Consider the following 24,397-nt stretch of genomic DNA (forward strand, 5'->3'; position numbering starts at 1 on the left):
GGCAGCCTGTCCTAAATCTGGAAGTCAGGGAGGACTTCCTGGGGGAAGTGGCACCTGAGCTGCATCTTTAAGAACTGAAGAGGACTACAGGTTGCAGGAGGGCTTCGTGGCTTGTAAAACATGGGTGGGGCTGTGTTCAGAAGGCCTCATGGGCAAGAGAAAGGGGAGAAACAGGCCATGCTCACAGCACAAGCACCCAAAAGTACACTCGAGGAACGGCAGCCTCAGCTCTCCTGAGGGCTTCACACTTACTATTTCAGATGCTTCATGAGGCTGCAGCAGGACCGCCCTCCCCAGCAGCTTTCCCACGCACAAGGGCACCCATTTCAGCGAACCGATGCAAATAGAGCCTTTAATAGTGCAGACACACTGGATAATTCAGCAGCCAGGAGGCTCCCAAAGGAACCGTGAGGCATATCAAGAATCGCCTGCCCAGGTTTTAACAGCTTCAGAAAGCAGAGGAGCCCTTTGAGGCCATACTTTGGAAAGGAACGACCTTTTCTCAAGGCATCTGCACCAAGTACCATGTGAGCACATCTAGACAGCCCGAGACAACGAGGGATTCCGACCGCTTATAAAAAAAGCAAGTGCCACTCACAAAGGGTTTGATTTATAAACACCTGGCCCATAACAAACCCCTTCCAATTTGACCACCTGTTCTATCCTCACAGCCAGAGTGGTGGGCAAGGTCCCTCCTGATGCTTCTGCAGGACAGGAAGCTGGGGCTCTCACCTTTAGGGGAGAGGGTACTTCCCAGGTCCCGTCACAGAAGGTTTCAGAGAGAGGATTCTGGCCTGGTACTCTGGGCTGGGACACCTGCTCTCTGCCATGTGAATTCTAGGAAGTCTGGAACTGGGCAGACCACCAGAGGCCACCTAGTGCAACTTCTCCTGGTACCCAGGGAAAGACTGCAGGGTTCCGTGACTCTCTAGTGACCAAGCTGGATCAAGATGTCAGTGTTCTAAGACTGATTAATTAGCTTGGGGACAAACCAGGTCTTTTCTGAAGCAAAGATATGGCTAATGCACACTAGTGCCTGCGAGGCCAGCCTGGCCCTCTCTGGAAAGAGGGAACAGATGACCTCCGTGGGGGCTGAGGATGGGCCTGGGAGCAGCCCTCTGTGCTCGAGAGACACAGACAGAGCGGGACATTAACAAATGCAGTGCAGAGTCCCATCAAAGGGCAAAACAGTGTTTTAGTCTTTGTCTTAAACACCGAAAATGGATAGGGGCGTCTGGGTGGCTCAGTCGGTTGAGCATCCAACTCTTGATCTCAGCTCAGGTCTTGATCTCAGGGTCATAAGTTTGAGCCCTGCGTGGAGCCTACCTAAAAAAATAAATAAATGAATGAACCAAAATGGATAAAAGGTAATAAGAAAGACACAAAATTCCAAGAATCTAAACATAAACCACTCCACAGAAGTTTAAAGGGCATACAACTTAAAAAATAAATAATAATAAGACAAATAATGAAAAAAATGTAATAATAATAAGCCATTTAAGCATAATGTAAAAATCCATTTACATGCCTTCACAAATAAACATACAGTTGTACATCTTTGGTCAGACAATAGGGTATGAAATCGTTGTACAGTGACATACGGCGTGGTGCCAAAACCTGGAATCGACATAGATTCCCACATCAGACATCTGAACTTCTATCAAATGGAGCTAGTGGTATCTGTCTCCCTTTCCAGCTGGTCAATGAGAGACAGAGAAAGCTCTAATTCTGACTTGGAAGGGAATTTACGGAGCATGTACTATGTGCCAGGAACCCTGCCTCATTCCCAATAGTCCTTTGAGATGTATTGTCCCCATTTTACAGGATGGAGACTAAGGCCCAACCACCATTTCCAGAGCAAGCTTGGGGGAAGGAGTCCAAGCCACCAAGGGTTTCTGGTCTACTTGGTCACAGGGGTAGAATGGGACAGAACTGGAAGCTGTTGGAGCCCTGGGCTTCTCTCTCCACTCACAATCCCACTAGACACAGGCCCAGGGCCTACAGAGGTGCCCTCCCACTCCTGGGCATCCTGTGAGAACCAGCTCAGCACGGGGGACTCAGCATAGTGTGGCCTGAGATGCCAGGCGAGGCCTCATGCCTGGCTGGGCTGTCCCAGCCTCCTGCTACAGCAGCCTCTTCCGGGAACTCGACCACACCAGAAACCCTCTGTGTGCCTTGCTCTGCAAAGCCCAGCCATGAGAAAGTCCCCACAGCCAGGGCTGTCCCACCAAGGTGTGGCCCATGCAGTGAGCATGACCTCTGACCCTTCAGAGCCCGTCTCCCCGCATTCCACCCTATTTTAAGGCCTTCTTGAGAACCAAACAGGATTCAGGGCTCGCCGGGGACAGTCTGTAAAAGTTTTCCACTGGAACAAAGATTACAATGCTGTAACTCAAAGCGTGACTTTACAATGGGATCTGATTATCAAGAGTTCCAGAATATCCTCTTTTGAGACTCACTGCTCCTTTCTCTTTCCTGTCGTTTATGGGCTGGCAGGGCCACAGCACGTAGACCAGACAAATGCCTCATTTGGAGGGGTGGGGTTCCTCCCAGGGGGTGGTTCTGGGGTCCCAGCACTCATCCTAAGGGACCCCTGTCAACACCACTGTCCTGATGACAGTAACCTTGATACTAAATATATCTGATCCAACCCTCCAGGGGCTTCCCACTTCCCTCCAAATACCACCCAAAGGCCCCATGCAATGTGGACTCCTTGCCTCTCTGGCCTCATTTCCTACCCTTCCCTCATCTGCTCACTCCTCTCCAGTCACAGGACCCCCTCACTCCCTGGGTATCCTCCTTTTGTCCTTTCCCCCAACTCCAATCCAGTGTCTGCCCTTCCCCATCCAACTCTGCACCCAACAAGCATACACCTAGGGGCTCTATCAACTCCCAGATGCCCTTGGCCATCCGTTGAGTTCAGGCAAATGGGAGGCACCAGCAGGAGGTCAAAGGGTGGGCTAAGGAAAAGTTCTAGGTAGGAATTATGGGACTCCTTCCACACAGCAGGTGGTTTACCAAGTGCCCCCCCACCTCCCTGGCTCTGGCAATACTATCCCCTCCCTGCCTTCCCAGGTTTGTGCCTCTGTCTACAGCCCTTCATTAAACCCTCCTCAGCTGAGCCATCAGGACCGTGACCTGCCCAACCACCTCATGACCAACCTGGGTGTTTCCAGGGCTCTCTGCCTGCCCTCTCTCCCCAGCTGCTCCCTTGGTTCATCTGCGTTCATGTCTCTGCAAGCCTGCCCCCATAAGTCCTCTCTCTTGGCGGTATCTTTCTCTGAGCACGAATTACTTCCTAACATACCCTAACTCCTTCCCCCTCTAGATTTAAGCTCCATTGAGAGCAAGAACTTCGTCTTACTCTTACATTCCCAGTTCCTAGAGCAAGGTCACATGAATGTTTAATACTTGCCAAATGAATCTGTTAACAGACATTTATAAGGCAACACTCACTAACTATGACCATCAGAAATCGACCAGTATTTACAGAGGGCCGACTGCACACCAGTTTCTGCTCTAGGTGCTGGGGATTGAGATGCTGGCCAACACAATGACACACCAGTCCCCACTCAGGAGCATCCTCCAGTTCCAGCCTACTCAGGCAGACCCTGCACTTGGAGCACGCGGGAGCCTGCATGCCTTGCACAGTAGCTAGCTGTCCTGCCTGAATGCGAAGTCCCTCCTGGAGTCTGAATGCACGAAAGGGCTCCCCTAGACCTTCGGCACCAGCCAGCAGAATCCAGATGTCTGCTGACCTCCACAGGATGTGCAGGGAGCCTGAGTAGCCATCGGATTTGAATTGGGTGCTTGGATTTCTCTGTGTCCTGTGCTGGCTTCAAAGGATGACGAGAGCCAACAGCAAGGCTGGAGTCAGGCATGACGGCTTCACATCCCTGCTGAGCCCCTCCCTGGGTGCACAGCCTTTGCGCAAGGAACCTGCCATCTCTGAGGACTCAGTTTCCTCACCCATAAAACGGGGAGATCTGTCTTTAATTTTCCCAGGACTACCATGAAAATCTGATACCCTGCCTGTGGAAGGCCTGGCACAAAGGAAAAAGAAACAGAGCAAAAAAATGGAAGCTGTCATTACGTTTCTGAAGGGTAAATGCTGGGGTGAGTTTCCAATGCATTATTTTCAATGGCATGCATATGTGGGGTGGAGTGGGGAATCAAGTTCCAAGCTAGAAAAACATCAAATATATTTAGTCACTCCCAAGGACCTATTTCTGTAATCTTTTGGGCAGAGAGTTCACGAGTTTGAGAAACCGGCCTTTTAAGGGAAAGAGGACTTGTCCCCACTGAGAGGGACACCAACTCTGTCCAGAGGGGGCATGACAACAGACGGAAGCTGGTAGGCATGAAGGTGATGGAATGGTGTGTGCACGTGCCTGTGGTTTTCAATAAATGCCATCACTTCAGGAAGTTAAACATTTGTCCCCACTGTGGTCCCACTATAAAAACACACAGGGAGCGCCTCACTTGACTGTGATTTCTGAGAGCGGACCAGGCTGCGTCAAGCCAATGTCACAGTTGGCCTCAAGGCTCCAGAGTAAGTTCAGGCTCATGCTACAGGCCCATCCATCATGGGGCCGCTGGGGGTTCTAGTCAGGAGGGTCCTCCTCGTCCTGTGGCCAGGAGGCCAGAGCAGCCACCATCCACAACCTTCTGCCTGCCCAACACACAGCTCTCAGAGCTGCCACTGAAAGCCACACACTTCTCACATTCCATTCCGGGCCGTGGTCTGGCCCCACCTCAAGGAGGAGGAAAGCATCCTCGTGCATAGGAGGAGAGCAGATATTGAACAGAGATGCTGCTTATGATCGCTTTTTATTTTCTTTCTAACCCCCTCACCCAACACAGTGTCTAACAAACCATAAAGACACTCAGGAACATTCCTTAAATAAATGAACAAACCCTTCTCTATGCTTGACTTTCAGAGCCTATTTATAACACCTGCAAGAGAAGCAGGCCCATCCCTGGTCTATGAACCAAGCAGTCCTGGCTGGTCCTAGAGTCTCACTGCCTGGGTTCAAATCCCAGCTCTGCCTTTAATTACTTGGGTGACCTTGGGCCAAGTTGGTCAACCTCTCTGTGCCTCAGCTTCTTCGTCTGTAAAATGGGAATAGTGCTAACAGCATTTGAAATACTGAACTGTTACGAAGATGAAATCAGTTAGTTGGCAGAAAGTACCCAGAATAGTGCCTGGTAGGTAATAAGGGCTCATTAACAGAAGCTGTTATTATTACTAGGCTCGGAGTCAGACCTTGTTTTTGCCCCCCTATGGTGTGACCTATGTGACTTTAATTCCTCAACACTCTTCCAAATGACACATCTTCAAGCTACATGTGCCCAACACTTGCTGAGCACAGACCACAGAGCTGGCATCTGTCCACCGCTCCCCAAGACAACTGCTTCACAGAGGACCACCCTTACTCTCCATGCAAACTGTGACAATATATATAATTATATATGTGCCGGACGCACACACATATTTTGTAAATTCACAAACAGCCACACCCCTTTCGAATTACATCTGATATCCACACCTCCACCCAAAATAGCAGATTAAGTCAAGGAAGCAGTACGTGGACTGGTCACATGTGGCAGCCCTGAGGTTATGAATGTGGGGACAGTTCGAATTCCGACTCTGGGCAAGCAGCACCCCACAAAAGGCATCCCTCATGTGTCAAGGAGGGGTACCCGCCCCCCACCCCCGCCTCTGTAGGATCACTCAGTAACAGCCTGAGGAAAGTTAAAGGAATGATTCAGCCCACACGTGGGAGGGGCTCAATCAATATGAACTCTCTTTTCCTCTTTAATAAAACACAACAATTAACATAGAAAACCCAAGGAAACTATACAGAAATAACGTGCATTAAAGTTATCCATAGCCTCCTAAAAACAATACATCAGAGGAACTTTCCAAAAGTCTGTTTTCCAACAATGGTTCATGAAGCCATCTGGAAGTTTCTACGCGTCCCCTTAACTTCCGGTATTCAAACTAGCACAGGCTTCATGGACGGAGTGTCAGTGGCAGCAGCGGACGTCCGCCCGAGCCTTTCCCTATTCTCTCAAGCTGGAGGTGTTGCTGGAAGCCCCACAGTCCTTCACCAGCAAGGGTTGGGCCCCCAGCCTCGGCTGTCCCACCTGCTGGTCCCAACCAGACCCCAGTGCCCGTCGTCAGCGTCTGTTCATCCATGGCCCTCCTGCGGGCACCGGAGGGCCACCCCGGAGAGGGAAGCGTTTGTCAGCTGTGAAATGGAACAAGACCCCAAAGAGCTCTATAGCCAAATAACTCACCTCAGGAGGCCTGGCTTCTGGCCCATGCACTACAGTCCACACTCTCCGGTGCGAAAGAGGCTGGGGAAGACCCCCTAACTGGAGCCCCACATGACCCCGGGCCATCCAGCTGGAGGTTTGTGAAAGGAAGCGAGTGAGGGGACGTGCCCAGCACAGCCTCCCTCCGTGTTGTATAGGAGTTCAGCACACAGACGTGGGTCCCGGGTTCGAATGCAAACTCCCTGCTTATCCCGTGTTGTCTCCCAGCCTCTCTGGGTTAAGAAGAGGGCACTCGTCCGTAAGACGGAGAAAGTGCACACAGAGCAAGAGCTGCAGAAGCTATTATTTCATTATCAGCACGTAGCATTGTGACCGTCATGGCCAGCCTCTGGGACTAGGGAGCTCTGCTTTCTTCCACAGTGAAGTCACTCCCAACTTCGGCTGCGGGGCTCAGCCTTGCTCCGGCCCTCGGCAGGCTGCAGCCAAGCCCTCATTCACTTTTCATTCATTCAAGAATATTAGTCACCCACAACGCATCAGACAACACAGAGAACAAGGAGGACAAAGTCGCAGACAAAGTCCCATTTTTTAGTACAGCCATACCAAAACCAGAGTGAGGCAGGGGTTGGGGAACAGGGCAGCTGGGTGATGAACATGGGGAGGGTGTGTGTTGTGGTGAGCACTGGGTGTTGTGTGAGACTGATGAATCACAGACCTGCACCAAATAATACATTATATGTTAATTTAAAATAATTATGATATAAACAAAAAAAATCAATGCATTTATTTCTATTTTAAAAGAAAAGAAGTGAAATACATCAAAAAAAATTTTTTTCCAGGCTGTGATTGATGCCACAGCAGAAGTCAGCAGCACTCAGTGACTGAGAATAACGAAGGTTGGGGAACAGGCCTATTAGAAGGGATGGTCTGAGGAGGTGGCCAAGGTCAGGATGAACAGAAGCCAGCCTTTCAAAGAGCTGGGGGAGGAATGTTCCCAAACAAGTGACCAGCAAGCACACAAAGGTCCTGTGGCGGAGTAGGGTGAACAGGAACTAACAAATGCCAGGGTAGTGGGTGGGAGAGCACCCAGAAGAGGTTAGACGGGGGCGCCTGGGTGGCTCAATGGATTAAGCCTCTGCCTTTCACTCAGGTCATGATCTCAGGGTTCTGGGATCGAGTCCCGCATTGGGCTCTCTGCTCAGCGGGGAGCCTGCTTCCCCTTCTCTCTGCCTGCCTCTCTGCCTACTTGTGATCTCTGTCAAACAAATAAAGTATTAAAAAAAAAAAAAGAGGCTAGAAGGCAGGCAGGGTCTCATAGGAACGGGGATTAGACTGGAGAGCCTGGGGAGGGCTTTCATTGGCCACATGGCCAGGCTCTGCTGGCTCCCAGGGAAGGGACCATGGTAGAAACAGGGCCCCAGGCAGGCAGATACTGCATATGGGCCGTGAAAGGTAAGGGAGGCATGGATGGGGACGGTGGCATCAGAAGCAGAGAGGACAGGACTTTGAAGGTACTGGACTAAATTATGGTCCTCCGAATGAGATAGACTTCCTTCAACCTTGGTGCCACCATGAGCTTGTTAGAGACTAATTCTAGACCCCTGGGTGTGGGGCTCAGCCGTCTGGAGTTCAACAAGCCTGCCATGCAGTTCTGAAGGCCACGGCCATCAGAGAAGCAGTGGGCGAGATGACTGATAGTATCAGTGAACACACCGATGTGTCCCCCCAGGAACTGTCTTCATATCCGTCCAGGGCCCGGTGGACTCTAACCCTTGCTGCCGTGTGTGATCCTAGACCCATAGGTGGTTTCTAGAAAATACCCTGTCTGTGGCATTGCTGTCCAGTTGCCCCAGCTGGGGCAGCCTAGGCCAAGCTAGAGACGGTAAGAGGGACCTAGGTCCAGCTGGCAGAAGGGCACTGGCACTATTGGGTCAGTGGGGCTGGGAGCAGGGAGCAGGATGGGGAGAGGCTCACACTCCCCTGGGGCCACTGTCATTGCACAGCATTCCAGTCTCAGGACAAGAATGCAGGCAATCCCTCTGAGTCCTGGGGCAGGACTGTCCTAAAGCAGAGAGGATTATGGAATGCCTGCTTATTGACCAAAACTGCCCTGTGGAATCTGACCCAAATCCCTCAACCACTCCTGCAGTCGTGGCCAGCAGTATTCCCCTAGGCGCAGTAGGGCCCAGGCTACAGAGCCAGGACTCACACACAGAGGTCATGGAAACAATTCATTTCACAGGCCTTGGGGTCAGGCTTGCTCTCACAGACTCTAAAACATTCTCCCTTCTCCTCATCCCTCTCAAACCAAGAGACACTCATCAACCAAGGTGACACAGCAAGGCAGAGACCAAAGCCCAAAGAGGCAAGAGAACAAACATGGGGTCAGAATCCAGAATGCACCCTCTTCTGTCCGCGTACTGGCGCCACCACCTGCCCAGGAGACCAGCGCTCTCAGGTGGAATGAAGCAAGTAGCCTCTCCACCTCTCCTCAGCCACCCCCCAGCTAGCCAGCTGCTTGACCCCGTCCTGCGTCCTCTCCACCCTCCAGTCCAGCCACCCCCCTCACTCAGCGTCTGCCATCTGGCCTTCCTTCTTTTCCTCAAGTAACCAGGCTTGTTCCCATCTTGAGAAGTATCTATCCATACCTCCGTTAGGTGACAGTCATAAAAATCATAACAACAGCAGGTGCTGTCATCCGTCTGGGATGTTATCTTCAATAGCATGCTAGGCGTGTCTACTGGGTTCAATAATGTGTCCCAGAGATTCATGTGTCCCCAGAACCTGAGAACATGATCTTATTATTTGGAAATTGGGGGTCTTCTGCAGAGTGATTTGTTAAGATGAGGTCACCCTGGGTTGGGGTTGGCCCCAGCTCTGGCGACTGGTGTCCTTATAGAAGGAGGCATGCACACAGAGACACACTCAAGGAGCAGACCACGGGACGATGAAAGCAGGAGCTGGAATCTTGGTACCGAAAGGCAAGGAATGCCGAGCATTTCCAGCACCCACCAGAGAAAACACTAGAGAGGGGTGAGGAAAGGTTCTTCCACAGAGCCTTCCGAGAGAGCGTGGCCCTAAAGGCACCTTGATTTTGGACTTCTAGCCTCCAAAACCTTGAGAGAATAAATATCTGCTGTTGCAAACGACGTCGTTTGTGGTCACCAGTCACAGCAGCCCTAGCAGACCAAGGCAACACCGCACAAGTACTCTCTACAGCCTGTGCCCCGACCCTGCTAAGGTGGAATCCCAGTTCTCACTCTACAGGTGGGACAGAGATGACCTATGCTGGAGTTCACATGCTGATGAGTGGCAGAGCTGAGATCCAAACTTAGACTCTAGAAATAGGTTCTTCACACCAGGCTGGGCAGCCACTCTCTTCTGGCAACACAGGTTCCTCCCACCCAATAAAGGAGCCTTGGAAGCAACACCTCGAGGCCTGCTCCTTTAAAGCCCTTCGCAGCTGTTCTATCCTCGAGGGTTTCTGGGAAACTCTGCTTAGCATCGAGAGAGGAACTGCCTCTGAAATTCTTCTAAGAACAAGCTCGAAGGCAGGTGGAGGCTTATTACCTCCACAGCTACAACATAAATTTTTCTTGCGGGGACCACCCCATCTCTCTATATATTTAAAAGGTTTCATTATATGCCATAATTATTTTTTTGCTCATCACAGAGTCCTTTGTAGTCCCTGACCTGAATCATTATTATTATACTTGGCTCCGATGCTAACAAGCTTACCTTCTGAACAGGCATTCTGGGCAAAAGATCCAAAAATCTTTAACTGGTTGAGGCGCAGAACTTGGAACGGCATCTGGCATGTAATTATTTTTAACAGGAAAAAATAGCCCATCTTGTCAGCTTTCCATTTCCAGCAAAGACAAATTGGCCACAAGCACATACATAAAAGGGTGAGTTTGGTAGAACATACATCATCCTTTCGTTAATTCACTGAGCTTAATCAAGATGAATGCAGTCATTCACTCTCTACGGATGGACTGCCCTTCATGTCCCTCTCTGCCCACGTCGAAAGGGAAACTTGGCCTATCTTGGCTCCCAAAGCCAACGAGCAGAGATTTCCCGCAAGTTTTCTAAAGCTTCAATGAAAACAGGGCTTGTTTGCTTTATCATTTAAATTTCAAAATGCATCGCTGGCCAAGGAGAAATACAAACACCGGAGGGCTGGCGCTGCCAGTGCTGAAGAGAGGACAAGCCACCGGAGGAGAATCAAAGCCCCACACTGTGGGGCCGCTGCTGCCACTTACTATTATCGTTTCGGTTGTTATTGTTGCTGTTACCGGGGATAAGGACTCACCTCCCCAGAACCTCACAGTCTCTCCCTCAGGAACGGCACAGCTGCCCTGTGCCTCAGTTTCCTTCATCTGTACAAGAAACTCGACACAGGAAAACGCCTTGGGCCTGAGGTCTACTTTGCGAATAAAGAGGGGAGGAAGTTGGCGCAGCTCTGCTGAAATGTGCCTGGGCGTTAATGGCCAGAAAGCACTGGCCCTTCTTACCAGCCGTCAGGCTAATGCAGGGCCCCGTCCAAGCAGCGACAAGGTTCGCCACCCCCGCCCAGCCCCCAACCGTGGGATCAATATGGCTGTTTTCGTGTTGAATGGGGAAACAAAAATGGGCCTATAAACACTTCTGGATGTCCTAAATTGGTCACTGCGTGGGGGGGGGGGGGGGGGCCCCCACCAGTGAACGGAGACCTCCAGAGAGAGAGGGGGCTAACTCAGGGCTAACAATCTGGCTCCCCAGCCCTGACCGTGGCCCTGGGAGAAACCGGGGTGGGGTGGGGGGTGCTTCAGGCCAGCATGAAGATCAAAAGTGTTTGAGATGGAGGAAGATAGGGGTTTCAGGCCTTCTGCTCCTGCTCCCCACCCCCTCCTCCCCCCATCCCTCACCATCCAAGGCTGCAGAGCAAGACGCTCATTCAGGACTCAACTCAAATGACCCCTGAGATGCAGGGTCTGGGGCGGGGCAGGAAATCCAGACTTCGTGCCAGAAAAAAAGGGGGAAAGACATTTTTCCAGGGAGCTGCCAACTCTGTGCATGGGGCCTGGGGGAGCAGCTCAAGCCTGCCCTACGAGCAAGGCGGCCCTGAAATGCTTGGAACAAGGCTTGGTTCAAAGGAGGATAGGGAACAGGCTGCACAGACTTCCTTCTGCACTGGGAGATACCTGTGTCGGGAGGGGGTTGGGTGGGAGGAGGCCAAGGCCTCCAGCATCAGGCCTGCTCAGTCTGGCCCAGGGCTCCCCGACACAGTGCACCCCAGAGGGTGGCACACAGGGACACAGGAGTGGTCAGCTGTCTGGGGACCAGGGGTGTTTAAGACTCCAGACTTGGCTTGGCAGACTCTGGAAGGCAGGGAAGAAGGCCAGCAAGGGAAAAGCAGAGAATGGGTGGGACTAGAAGAAAGCTTTCCAGTCTGGGTTCGGGTACATGGGTTCAGATGGACAGCTACGAAACTAACAGATTTCTGAATACTCCTAAGAGCTTGTTATGATTGCATCAGGAAGCAAGCGGGATAGCATTCAAAGATTTTTTACCACCTGGCAGACTTTTATTTTTATTTTTTAAGATTTTATTTATTTGACACAGAGAGAGAGAGAGAGAGAGGGAGCACAAGCAGGGGGAGTGGGAGAGGGAGAAGCAGGATCCCCACTGAGCAGGGAAGCCAACATGGGGCTCGATTCCAGGACCCCGGGATCGTGACCTGAGCCAAAGGTAGACACTTAATAACTGAGCCACCTGGGTGCCCCTACCTGGTGGGTTTTTAAGAACTTGATTTTTATTGATTGAAAAATGAATACGTGCACTTGGTAAATCTTTTCCACAGAATGGAAAGTGTCTTAGAATCAATGCTAAGCTTCCCTGCGACCTCAGAAGGCCCATTGGCCTCCTCTGCCGTAGCCGCTAGTCTCAACTTCTTTGCTCGTCCTGCCAGATCTAGTCTGTGCACACATGCTTTTGTGTGTGTTCTTCCTTTTCCAAGCAAATGGAAACAGCGAGAAAATTCCAAAAGCGCGACTCACCATCTGGAGCCTGATTTTGTCATCTGTCAAATGACAAGCTTGGATGGGTCCCTTCTGACTCTGAAGAGTCGGAAGTATGTACCTACCTGCCAAAAGCCAGAGGCAATCGGCTTGAGAAGCTATCCTGCACGTTGGTTTGACTTAACTCTGGGGATCTGTTGGGGCTGCCAGAGATTCCAGAACTAACAGCTGACCTTTCCTGAGCAGTTCCCGGGACCAGGCTCCGGGCCAAGCAAGTCACAGGCACATACTCATCTAACCTTCCCAAACACCTTAGGAGGAGAGGACTGGTATTATTATTCCCATTTTATAGGAAAGGAAACCAAGGTCCAAGAAGCAAAACAAGTTGACCAAGGTCACACAGCTGGTAAGCAGGAGGTAACTAAGACCTAAATGCATTTCTCTCGTGTTCATCATTTTGGATGACACAACGTAACAGGGAAGAGCTGCACGTCCTGTGACACAGACATTTATCCCCAGTGTGCTATTTAAGTGAAACCCCAAATCATCTTAAGAAACAGTGACAAACACCAAAGAACTATCCCCTTCACCTCAACGAGACCCACATCAACCCGGCCTCAGAAACCCAACTTCACACGAAAGCAACTCCATACAGGGCAAACGTGTAACATCAGCTTGTGGCTGCAATCCAGCCAAACCAAATGGGAAAGACACTTAACAATCAAGAGCCTTAAAACATCTAGAACCTTAGACTTGGTCATTCTAGACCCAGAAATCAACCTTAAGGAAATCTGAAAGATGGAAATAGGTTTATCTGCACACATGCACGTGCATACAGACTCATCTCAGCATGAATTACGAGAGATGAATACAAAAAATATTCTTAATACTCAAAAATACAGATAAAATTTGGAAAATGACAAACTATCATTACGATGGGATAGAACAACATTATGTTGCATTAAAAGTCATGCTTAAAAGCCCGCTTTTAACTCCATTTAGAAATACTTCTATTACAGTAAGAGAAAAATCCAATGAGATTGTTGACATTAGATGATCTCAAATTTAAAAGAAATAAGCAAAGAAAAGAGAAAGGAAATCCAGAGAAATACATTAATGCTATTTTCTTCTTTATGCTCTTAACATTTCCCAACTTGTCCATGGAGTTAATAACAATAAGCATTGACAGAAATGATAACCCAGGTTCCTGGATCAAATGAGCAACAGGTATAATATGAGATCGAGAAGAATTTAGTTTGTTTTCAGATTATGCTTCCAACAAGCTAGGATTTAGAAAGCGATTGACGGAGTGATCCATTAAAAAGTGGTTCAGTCCCAGAAGAACCATGGAAAGCAGACGTGGGAAGCCCCAGGAACAGTCTACACCACAGCAGGTCCACTGGGGAGCAGGGGCGAGGAGGGGGGCAGGTGAGTAACCTGAGAAATAGGGTGGGAGGGCCTTGATGGAGCTGAGAGTTTAAAAAACAGCTCCTCTCAGGATAAAAGTCAGATAGTTCAAGGAGGGAAGAAGCGACCAGAAATCCCAGGACAGAGAACCATCCAGAAAGGACACATGATCAGCACCCGTAGCTCCAGTGTGTAGGGAAGACCATTTAGAGGCATAATCTTATAAACACTGTTTACCAATGTTTCAACTTCTAGAATCAATCCTGCCAATAAAGCACAGAAGTCTTAATTATGGATGTGGGAGAGAATATGAACGTTATCAGCCTTGCCAACATGAAAATATAGATGCCAGAAAGAGGGAGGTGGAAGAGGAAGGGTAGGCATGCGGATATCTCAGGCTCAGCAAATGTGAGTCACAGGATACCAGGGAGACCTTCGAGGGGGGTGGGGAAGGGGGGTGGAGAGGAGCACCTAAGCCTATTATTTAGAGATACTGACCACCCCGCCCCCATTCACTTAGGAACAGGACTGAGGGCAGGCAAGAAGAGGACAGGAAGACAGAGGATTTCCGCCCCTTTCCACACCAGCCTTTCCCACTTGATTTTAAATATGTGCATGTATTATTCGATTGAAAACCCAATTCTTTGGGCGCCTGGGTGGCTCAGTTGGTGAAGCCTCTGCCTTCTGCTCAAGTCATGATCTCAGGGTCCTGGGATCCAGCCCTGCATCTGCGCTCCCTGCTCACCGGGGAGTCTGCTTCCCCCTCACCCTCTGCCCCTCCCCCCCACTCGTGCACGTGCTCTCTCAAATAAATATAATCTAAAAAAAAAAAAACACAGATTCTTTTAAAAAGGTGTATGACTCTGAATTCAAACACACTAGGGCTCCCATCCCTCTTTCTTATTTGCATATGTTCAAGAGCTCTGCATCTGTAGGAAGTAGGAAGCAGCCATCTGTGGGACAGGCCAGTAGCCTGGGATAAAGCTTCCCCCAACAACCCTGGACAATAATGCAAATCGCCAGCAAGCTGAAGCCACTTTTCAGTGCAAACCATACCAAACATCTTGCACTTGCAGATACTCTGGGAAGGGGTGACATAAGTGGGATCATAGCACACATGCCACTTGGACCATAAAGACTTTTAACTTTAACAAAAAGGTACACCACATGGACTTTTGAAATGGTGTGCTTCCTTCTCTTGATCTCCCTGTGCAGGCTCCATGCCCTCTGTTCAACACCACCTCCTCTGAGCACCTGGAGTGATCTGATGCCCAAGTCCAATCATATCGCCCTCCGGCCCCAGATTCTTCCTTGACTTTCCCTGGAGAATCTCTGGGAGGTGGCCTCTTTTCTACTGGGTTCCTTTCCACAATGCCCTGCTGAGGTCTGGCCCTGCAAACAGCTCATGTGGCCCCCGTACAGAGCCAGCTCCCACCCATCTGAGCCCAGCAGGTGCTGCTCCAACTGCCTACAATGCCCTCCATCCTTCTGCCCAGGAAGCCTGGAATCTCTGCTTCAAAGATTCAGCCCAGGTAAGTCCTGTCTCCATGGGCATGTCAAGCCTGGACGGACTTATGCCCTCTACTCATCACTACATTTATATGCATTCTGCTCCTTTCCCTTTCTGGTTTCCCAGTGACTGGTTGTTCCATCTCTGTGTCTCCAGGTCCTAAACCACAACAGCCACTACAATAATAATTACAACAACCAAGACACACTGAGGTCCTAGCACAGGTTGGGTTCTAAGCACTTTGTAGGCATTATTTCTTTTAATCCTTCCAACAACCCTATGAATGTAGGCACTGTTACAATTTTCATTTTCCAGACAGAACAACTGTAGTTCAGAGAGTCCAACAACCTTGGGTCGGAAGAGCTAACATCTGCACAGCCTCTGGCTTCTACCCAACAGTGCTTCCTGTAGCTCTTATGGTGAGTGCTATGAAATGTGTAAGCCTGATGATTCACAGACCTGTACCCCTGGGACAAATAATATAGTATACATAAATAAATAAATATATAAAAGTGCCCCCAGCTGAAAGCTTCAGAAACTGAGGGTCAGAGAGGTCACCTGCTCAGCCCGGAGTCACACAGCCAGTGTGAACCAGAACTCAGACCTCCTGCCTGCAAATCCAGGTCACTTGTCTTCACTTACAACTTGCTAAATGCTTCACCCAAGCCACGCCAGCAAATGGGTGCCTCTGTCCCTAGAGGGAAATACGACACCTCCCCTGGGGTCGGAAGCAAGTTACTGAAATGTTTGCATCAATCTTTAAAGAGATTGATCGGATCATGCACCCACTCTGCTTCCTGGGCAAAGAACATCTGGAAGCTTAAAACACTCAACAGCTGGGAGATATCCTTAAAAAGCACCATTTATTACTCCCACATTGAAAGCCACACTGTCAGTTTGGGGGGAAGGGGAGCAACTTGGCAGCTATCGGTTTCTTGCCTGTGCGCCCTGAGCCCCATGAGCTACTGGAACAAACGGAAGGAGCCTGCCACCAATACACCCTTACTGATTAAGTCCCAGCATGAGTCAGGGCCACAGGACCGGTGGGTGATGGGATGCGAACCTGCATTTATTGTTTACGTTCATTCATTCCCCAAGGGGGCTGAACTGCGGGCATAGGGCAAAATCCGAGGGAGAAACCACACCACAAACATATCTTCAAAAGGCAAAAAGTTCTAAGCCTCAAATGTTCAGCCCTACCCCTCGGTCCATACTCCATCCACTGACATTCCAGAAGGACGAAAGAATGTGGATGAGCCTTGGAGCTGCCAGATGGGAGAGATGATCTGTGGTACAAGGGACAAAGGGACATTTGTGTTCAGATCCTACCCCCCCCACCCCGCCACTTCAGCAAAGCGGGGGCCTCCCCTGGACTGCCCTGTGCTCCTGAGGGCTGGGCAGAGGGTGCCATTAATAAACTTCTCCCAGGGCGCCTGGGTGGCTCAGTGGGTTAAAGCCTCTGCCTTCGGCTCGGGTCATGATCCCAGGGTCCTGGGATCGAGCCCCATATCGGGCTCTCTGCTCAGCAGGGAGCCTGCTTCCTCCTCTCTCTCTCTGCCTACTTGTGATCTCTGTCTGTCAAATAAATAAATAAACAAAATCTTTAAAAAATAAAAAAAATAAAAAAAAAAAATAAACTTCTCCCAAACACCCCTAAATTCTTCCGCGTTGCACATATCAACCATCAGCCTGGAACCCTTGAGGCAGATATAACCTCAAGGCAGGAAAGCATACCAGTGAAGACACAAAGATCCTAAAATTAGGCTGCCTGGTTTCAAATCTTAGCTCTGTCCCTACTACTTATTCACAGTTACCTTGAAAAGTCACTTACCCCTCTGCCTCGGTTTTCCTATCGGTAAAACGGGGAAATTAAGACCAACCACACAAACTACACATACAAAGGCAGAGCGCTCAGGTCGGAAGCTGGTATACAGTCAGAGCTGTTTATATGCACGCTAACATGAGTCCACAGTGGAAGAAATCAAGGCCCAAAGGAGGGTAGCAATTCATGTCATTTTTCAGAGACAGGGGCTTAGGCATGGATCCCAAGTCTCCAAAACTAGGAATTTAAAAAAATGAAACAACACTTATAAATGTTTTTCAAAACAGGAAGCACTCAACACCCTCACTCATTCATCACGTGTTTAATGACCACCTGTTGTGCCAGATACCCCGTTCCAGCATATTTGGGGCTCGTGGGCTGGCTGGATAATAATCACCAGCACTTACTGAGCAACAACTACATGCTGGCTCTGGGGGAAGCTCCCAGTGCACAGAATCTCCTTCAATCTTCGCAACAAAGTACCTGGCAGATACTATTGACTTTCCACTTTCACAGAAGAGGAAGCACACTCAAAAGGGTGACTTCTCCCAGGAGATTTGAGACTTCCCAAGGCAGAGGCAGGACCCAAACCTACACTGTGCAAACAAGAAGTCCTCCCTCTTACCCATTACGCTTCGGACGCTTTTCCATGCTCCTAATGCATGGGGACGACTCTCTGACGGCTTTTGGTGGTCTCTGCCGACGAAGAACAGAACAATGCAAAATGCTAGACAGAGCCCCAGGTCGTTAAACGCCCAGGGTCTGGGCTCTCAGACCCTAAATGAATGAATAAATCTTGCTGATGAACCAGGTCCTTCTCCCAGAAGAGAGACCTGCGTCCCCTCCTCCCCCAGTTTGGGTCTAAAGGCTGGAACGTGAGGCAGGGAGGAACACAGAAATTACAGGGCTATTTACTCGTGGGGCAGGCATCCAGGGAGGGGTGGGGCTTCTTGGGAGCCCTTTCTATTAGACCACAACCAGTGTATCTGTTTCTGGAGGGCTTACCCTGGCTGGGGGTATGTAAGTCCCGGGCAATCAGAAACACAGTTCCACCAGAGCAGGCGCCCTGCCTTCCTACATTCCAAGCAGAAAAGCACTAGGAAGTCTGGACAGGAAGAGGGGAAACCCACCTGGGCAGGTCAAGATCATCGGGCGGAGCACAATGGTCCAGCAGGACTGTGGACCTGCCTGGAATCCTGGGCCTACAATGAAAGAAAATACACTGAACAGGGGCTGTTTCCAGAATGCCAATCCCACTGCTCCCACCTTGTCTGAGCTACTGCGCATATCCTGGGCTTCAGTTTCTATCTCAGCATCAGCCTGGGGCAGGTATAAGTGATCTTTAGACACCTACGAGGATTAACACCAGCAGGACGGAGCCCTTGCTCAGCGTTTATTATTACTCTGGTCCAGAGTTAATCCTGCACAATCTGATCCAGACTTTTACCCTTGGTTCACAGTGGAGGAAACTGAGGTAGGGAAAAGTTAAGGTCACTGCACAATGAACTAAGTCACAGAAGGAGGCAAAGGTAGGAGGGAAGCAGTGGCCATCCAATGTCACGGACTAAGCTCTTCACCACAACGTCAAAAATATTTTCTTTTAGATGATCAGTGAAGGTGAAATACTTGGCCAAAGACGCCCCCTCCAATTTTGAGAGTGTAGGATCCCGGGACAGTCCCAAAACAACATGGGGTGCCAGCACTCCAGACATAAACCCTGCCCTGTGGGACCTGTGTGAACAGGCAAACAAGACGCGCCCAGGCACCTTGGTGGCTCAGTCAGTGAAGCATCTGCCTTTGGCTCAGGTCATGATCCCAGGGTCCTCAAATCAAACTCCGAGTATGGCTCCCTCCTCAACAGGGAGCCTGCTTCTCCTTCTCCCTCTGCCTACCACTCCCCCTGCTTGTGCTCTTTCTCTCTCTCTCACTAGCTCTTTCCCTGTGTCACAAAAATAAATAAATCCTATAAAAATATGTTTTAAAAAAGACCATTTACTTAAAAACAACAACAACAAAAAAAACCACACACTGCACCCAGCAGTGCTGTTTGTGTGGGGAAGGAAAACGACAAAACAAAATAAAGGAAAACAACTGCCAACAATTTGCATGCCCTTGGAGAACGGAAAAATAAACCATGGTGTGTTCACACAGTGGAAGAGATGACCACAGAGAGAAACAGACTGCTGTGAACCAACAGGGACTTATCACGAGGTGCTGAGGCCCAAAGGAAGCTGCAGAGAGCACGGAATTTCTGTAAAGCTCAAGAGGAAGGAAAGAAAATAGTGTAGTATTTAGGCTGACTCATGTATACAGTGAAAACAATTTTTAAGCAAAGAAACAGTAAACTCCAAAACTCAGAATCACAGTTCTCCCCGGAGGAGAGCGCTGAAGCATAGGGCTGGGAGAGACCGGAAAGAAGATGCAGGTGGAGTCAGTGCTCACGGGTCAGACCCTGGCTCCTGAGCAAGGTGCAGGGATTACAGGTGTCCGCCGGCTACCATGCCTCACGACTAGCCAATACATGACAGCCGTTTCTGTTTCTTCTGGAGGCATCAATAGAGGATGATGGGCTAACCACCAAAGCTACATGAAATCTGCTCACCAACTGTCACCACAAATGTTTGTCACCAAAAGCATTTGCTGGTCAATTCTTCTGCAAAAAAAAACAACTCTTGGACAGGTCTTCGATATGCTGGAGTGTCCAGGGCGGGCACACTGTGACCCCTGCTAGGCTACTGACTGCACGTTAGTGAGTACCTGCCCTCACCCAATCTTCCCCAGGTACCAGGAAGCTGGGAGCCCCCCTGTACTCTGGAAAGTGCGGTAAGAAAGGCCACCTGCTAGAACTCTGAGGGCATGACCAAGAACACGCACGGGAGAGCTAAACAGAGACACCTGACGAGGTAAACACTGGCCACTGGAATCCAAAGGATGAAGACTCAGGGCAGTGCTGCAGGGCACAAGACTTGTGCTCTGATACTCTGACTGGATGACCATGGCTGGAGTTTCATACAATTTCTATGCCTTGTGCCAAAACCAAAGACAATGAAAGAAAAAAGCGGCTAAGTTGGACATCATCAAAATTAAAACCACTTGTACATTCAAGGAGTAAAGAGACAACACACAGAATGGGAGAAAATGTTTGCAAATTATATACCTGAAAACCGATTAATACCCAGAATATATAAAGAACCCCTACAACTCAGCAGCAGCAACAAACCTTTCTGTTAAGATGTAGAAGTGGTCAATAAGCACAGGAGAAAACGCTCAACACTTAGTCGTTTAGTGCGATGCAAATCAAACCCACTGTGAGACATCACTTCACAATTACCAGGGTGGCTACCACTTACCATATACATGTACGTATAGTTAAGAATATATGTAAAATAAGTGTTGGTGAGGGTATGAAGCAACTATGGAAAACAGTATGGCAGTCTCCCCAAAAAAATGAACACAGAATCACCACATGACCCAGCAATACCTACATCCATAATTCCAGAGGCATAATTCACGGTAGCCACATGGTGGAGGCAACCTAGATGTCCATCAACCGGTGAACAGATGAACGAACCTGTGGTACGTGCGTCCAGCAGAAGAGCATCCAGCCTTAAAGCACTGACCCATGCTCCAACAGGACATTATGTTCAGTGAGCTAAGCCAGCCCCTGAAGGACAAATGCTGTCCAACCCCACTAATAGCAAGTATCTGGAGTAGTCACAGTAGCAGAGACGGAGAGTAGAACAGTGGCTGCTGAGGCTGGAGGGAGGAGGAATCGGGACTCAGCGCTTAATGGGTTCAAAGTTTCAGTTTGGGAAGACGAAGATGCTCTGGAGATTCATGGCTACACAACAATGTCAATGTGCTTAATGCCCCTGAACTGGATACCTAAAAATGGTGAAAATGGTCAATTTCATCATGTGTATTTTACCTCCATAAAAAAATTTAAATATGAAAACTAAAAACAAGCTATGCCTCAACCCCGCCACATTTGTCAATGAGGATGGCGATCAGCTCCGTCACCTCAAAGGGTTTGCTACTCAAAGGGTTTGCGTGAGCCCAAGCATGCAGGTAGAGCAAAGCGCTTCACAAGCAGGTGCTCAATAAATGAGAGTAAGCGCCCAGCATACAGCAAGAGCCGTTCTCCAAGACTCAACCCAGCCCCTCACAAAATGGGGAAGAAACAGATGGGAGACATGAAAGGCTCACTCACTGTGACCCCCGCCCAGAAACACCTCTCCCTGACCTTGCTGACACCATCGGCCAGACTGCAGGATTCCAGGCAGGTACAGAGGTGGCCGAGATGGCCTCACCTGGTCAGCCCCCCTCCCCCTCAATCAGACACCAGAAACTCTGTTCTTGGAAATCATGGGGCAGGGGGTAGGGAGCAGGTACAGAGGTCTTATCAGTAAGAGAGCCTCCTTTCAACTCCCAGGTCCACTTTCCACCAGGAATACCAGCAATCCAGGTCAACAGACAGTACAGAAATCATTTCCTATCTGCAGGGCTCACAGTTCCCCCTCCCATTCATGTTGGGTTCAAAGAGCCAGAGGTGAGATACGCAGCAGGCCTGGATCCACTTCCTCTCTGCCAACCCCCCTCCACCCCCTAGATGTGCTAGCTGGAGGGCGGATCCCCAACCACCTCTGGGAGAGCCTGTGAGCTCCCAGGGCCTCAGATGTGGTGCCTGGAAGACGAGAGGCACGCCCTAAATCTGTTCATCTGAACTCTGTTTCCTCCTGTGTCACCTTTTACAGAGGAAGGAACTCAGCCCAGAGTCGTGAAAGTCATGCATCTACCCTGCAGCAGTGCTGAGGTTCAAGCCAGAGAGTCTGGCGTTAGAGTCTGGGGAGACGGAGGCAGACATGAGGCCAGGGACATAAAGGAAGATCCGATGGACGTTGTCCCTTCTACCCACGCCGCCAGAAGCAAAGCTGGGTACAGGGAGGCACTTACAAGGGTCACCAGGAAAGCAAATGGAGGTAGCACCCTTGTTTCCTTGTTCAAAAATCCGAAGGAGACGGTCAGGGAGGAGGGAGGAGGAGAGGGCTGAGCCAGACACCTGAGCGATTCCTCTCCCCTGGCACTTCATCAATGTGCTCCTCACGCCTCCCCCTCACTGCCACCAAGCCCCACTTATAATTAAAACAGGTTTAGGACACAGAAAAAGCAGTAATGGGAAGCCCTTTGCCCTCCATCCCCATCACCCGGGAGAGCTACAACCTCAATTCTTCCCTTTGCTCTCTCAGTCTCTATCCAGAGATTGTCTCATTCAGAACAGACACCTGGGGTCTTGATATCTAAAATTTACAGCTGAAGTCAAAACTGCCCTGCCCTTTCAGAATACTGCAGAAGAGGGGAGATCGGAAAACGGGAGGGGAATAAAGAGAAACTTCATCTAGGGAAGAGGATTCGTTTTTATATTTCCTGAGGATCTGGAGTTCATGGGTTGGTTCCAAACCCAGTCTTCACACTCTGACCTGGGTTCCCATCTACTTTGTAAGAGTTGTGTGAACCTGGGCTGGTCAGGGAACACCTCTGAGCCTCCATTTGTCCCATCTGGAAAATGGGGTTGATAATGGTTGCTGTCACATAAGGCAGTGCTGAGCAATGCATGGGCTGATGCCCGTGACATACCTGGCACTGTGCCCTTCACACAGCGGGCTCAGCTACAGTCCGTAACACACCACTCTGATTACTATAGATTATCACCATTAGCCTAAGGAAAGAATTCGTGTTCCTACTCAGAGATAAGAAACAGACTCCTAGCCCCTCTATCACAGGCAAACCCATCTCCACCTACTCCACTCCAACCTAGTCCATGACCCCCATCCCCTGACCACAAGGCCTTCCCAACCACCAGATCTCCACCCACCCAAGTCAGCAGCTCTTGTAGCCTTCCCTTATGTTCAGTTGCCGGGCTTCCGGGCTCCAGCACCATCCCGTTCATCTCTGAGAACCACTGTCCCAGCATGGTGTTGTCCACATGTGCAAAATCCCATGTGTGTATCCCCGCACTAGACTCACTCAGTGGGGAGGGTCTCCGAGGGACCCCCGGAGCTCTTCTCAATTGCAGAGCAGCAAGCCTAGCACAGTGCCTGTACGTGAGACAGGCAGTAAATGCTGGTGACTGAACACAGCTGTTCAAGTGCAATTTACACACGGAATTCGCTCACACTTACTAACTACATGAATTAATGTGGGGACGGTTCTGCACGCTGGTGCAGTCAGGGCTTAGCCCAGTAGGGTGGGGATTTCCTACAGTGATGGGTAATACTGAACACCATGAGGCTGCTGAGGGCTGCTGCACTGACAGAACTTTTGCTCTCACTCCGCCGAGATCTCTCAAAGGCAAGGACTAGATCTTCCATGAAGTAAACTCTAGTCCAGCTCTGCCACAGCCCTGGAGCCCTGCGTAGTTCCAGGCACAGAAACCTCCTGTGGTCCCCAAGTATGTCCTTAATGAATTTTTCCTGTGGGACGCTCCCGCAGATAACACAGGAAAAGCTGTACAAAGTGGGGTGGGGCTTCTCTCCCCATGAGAGCTGCTTGTTTGTTTCCTTCAGCAACTTTGCTGCAATCGCGCACAGAAAATCATGCATGTTCCCCTGCCAGAAATTGGCGATGACGAACCTGCCAGGAGGGCAAAAGCCCAGGAGCTGCCGGGAAACCATCATCATCATCATCACGGACCGGAAACAGCCCACCAACACCACGGCTTCCCATCCAGTGGGATACAAAAGGATTGGCTTCCAAAAAAAAAAAAAAAAAAAAAAAAAAAAAACCAACCTGTGTCAAAGCAGAGAGGGAACAGGAAAAGGAACAGAGCAGTCTAGAATCTCAGAAGCAGCTACTTTTCCAGGCACACGCAGCCCATCACAAAAGCATGTAAGGGTCTGAGGAAGCAATTCGGAACACCACTGTTCAATGGAAGAAACTGTTCTATGCAAGCTGTTCTATGGAAGAAACATTTCTTCTCTTCGGAGAGGGGCTGGCCCAGTTGCAGCTTTCAGTCAACAAGGACTGAGGCAGGGAGCACCCACCAGGGTACCAGCACCTCACGCCGGGCCCCTGCTGGGGCGGGGGGTGGGGGAGGAGGGGCACAGCAAAGCCTGGCACCTCTGCTCACGCAATGGGAGAGCCATGGCTGTGGGGGCAAGCTCTTGCACACATCTGCCCCACGTGTGTGTTTTCTTTGGAGACAGAACGGACTTCTGCCTGGAGAGCAGAGCTGGAAGGGTGCCATGTGGGACTGAAGAGGTCATCAGCCACCTTCCAAACAAGGGAGGTACTTGGACTTTATTCCACAGAGATAAGGAGCTACAGAAGGTTTTGAACAGGGGCAGGGATGAGATCAGAGTGCATTTCAGAGAGATCGGT

General features: G+C 49.9%; 1 protein-coding gene across 1 annotated transcript in view; it reads right to left on the bottom strand.

The window, feature by feature from the left end:
* Positions 1 to 24,397, bottom strand: part of LOC116876988 (translation initiation factor IF-2-like) — a 69,257-nt gene that overhangs the window by 33,723 nt on the left and 11,137 nt on the right. Inside the window, exon 3 of the mRNA XM_032873445.1 lies at positions 17,646 to 17,716. Coding sequence (XP_032729336.1) covers positions 17,646 to 17,716 — 71 coding nt within the window. The remainder of the gene's footprint in view (positions 1 to 17,645; positions 17,717 to 24,397) is intronic.

Source organism: Lontra canadensis, unplaced genomic scaffold, assembly GCF_010015895.1.
Source record: "Lontra canadensis isolate GAN:19392208 unplaced genomic scaffold, GSC_riverotter_1.0 scaffold49, whole genome shotgun sequence".
NCBI lineage: Eukaryota > Metazoa > Chordata > Mammalia > Carnivora > Mustelidae > Lontra > Lontra canadensis.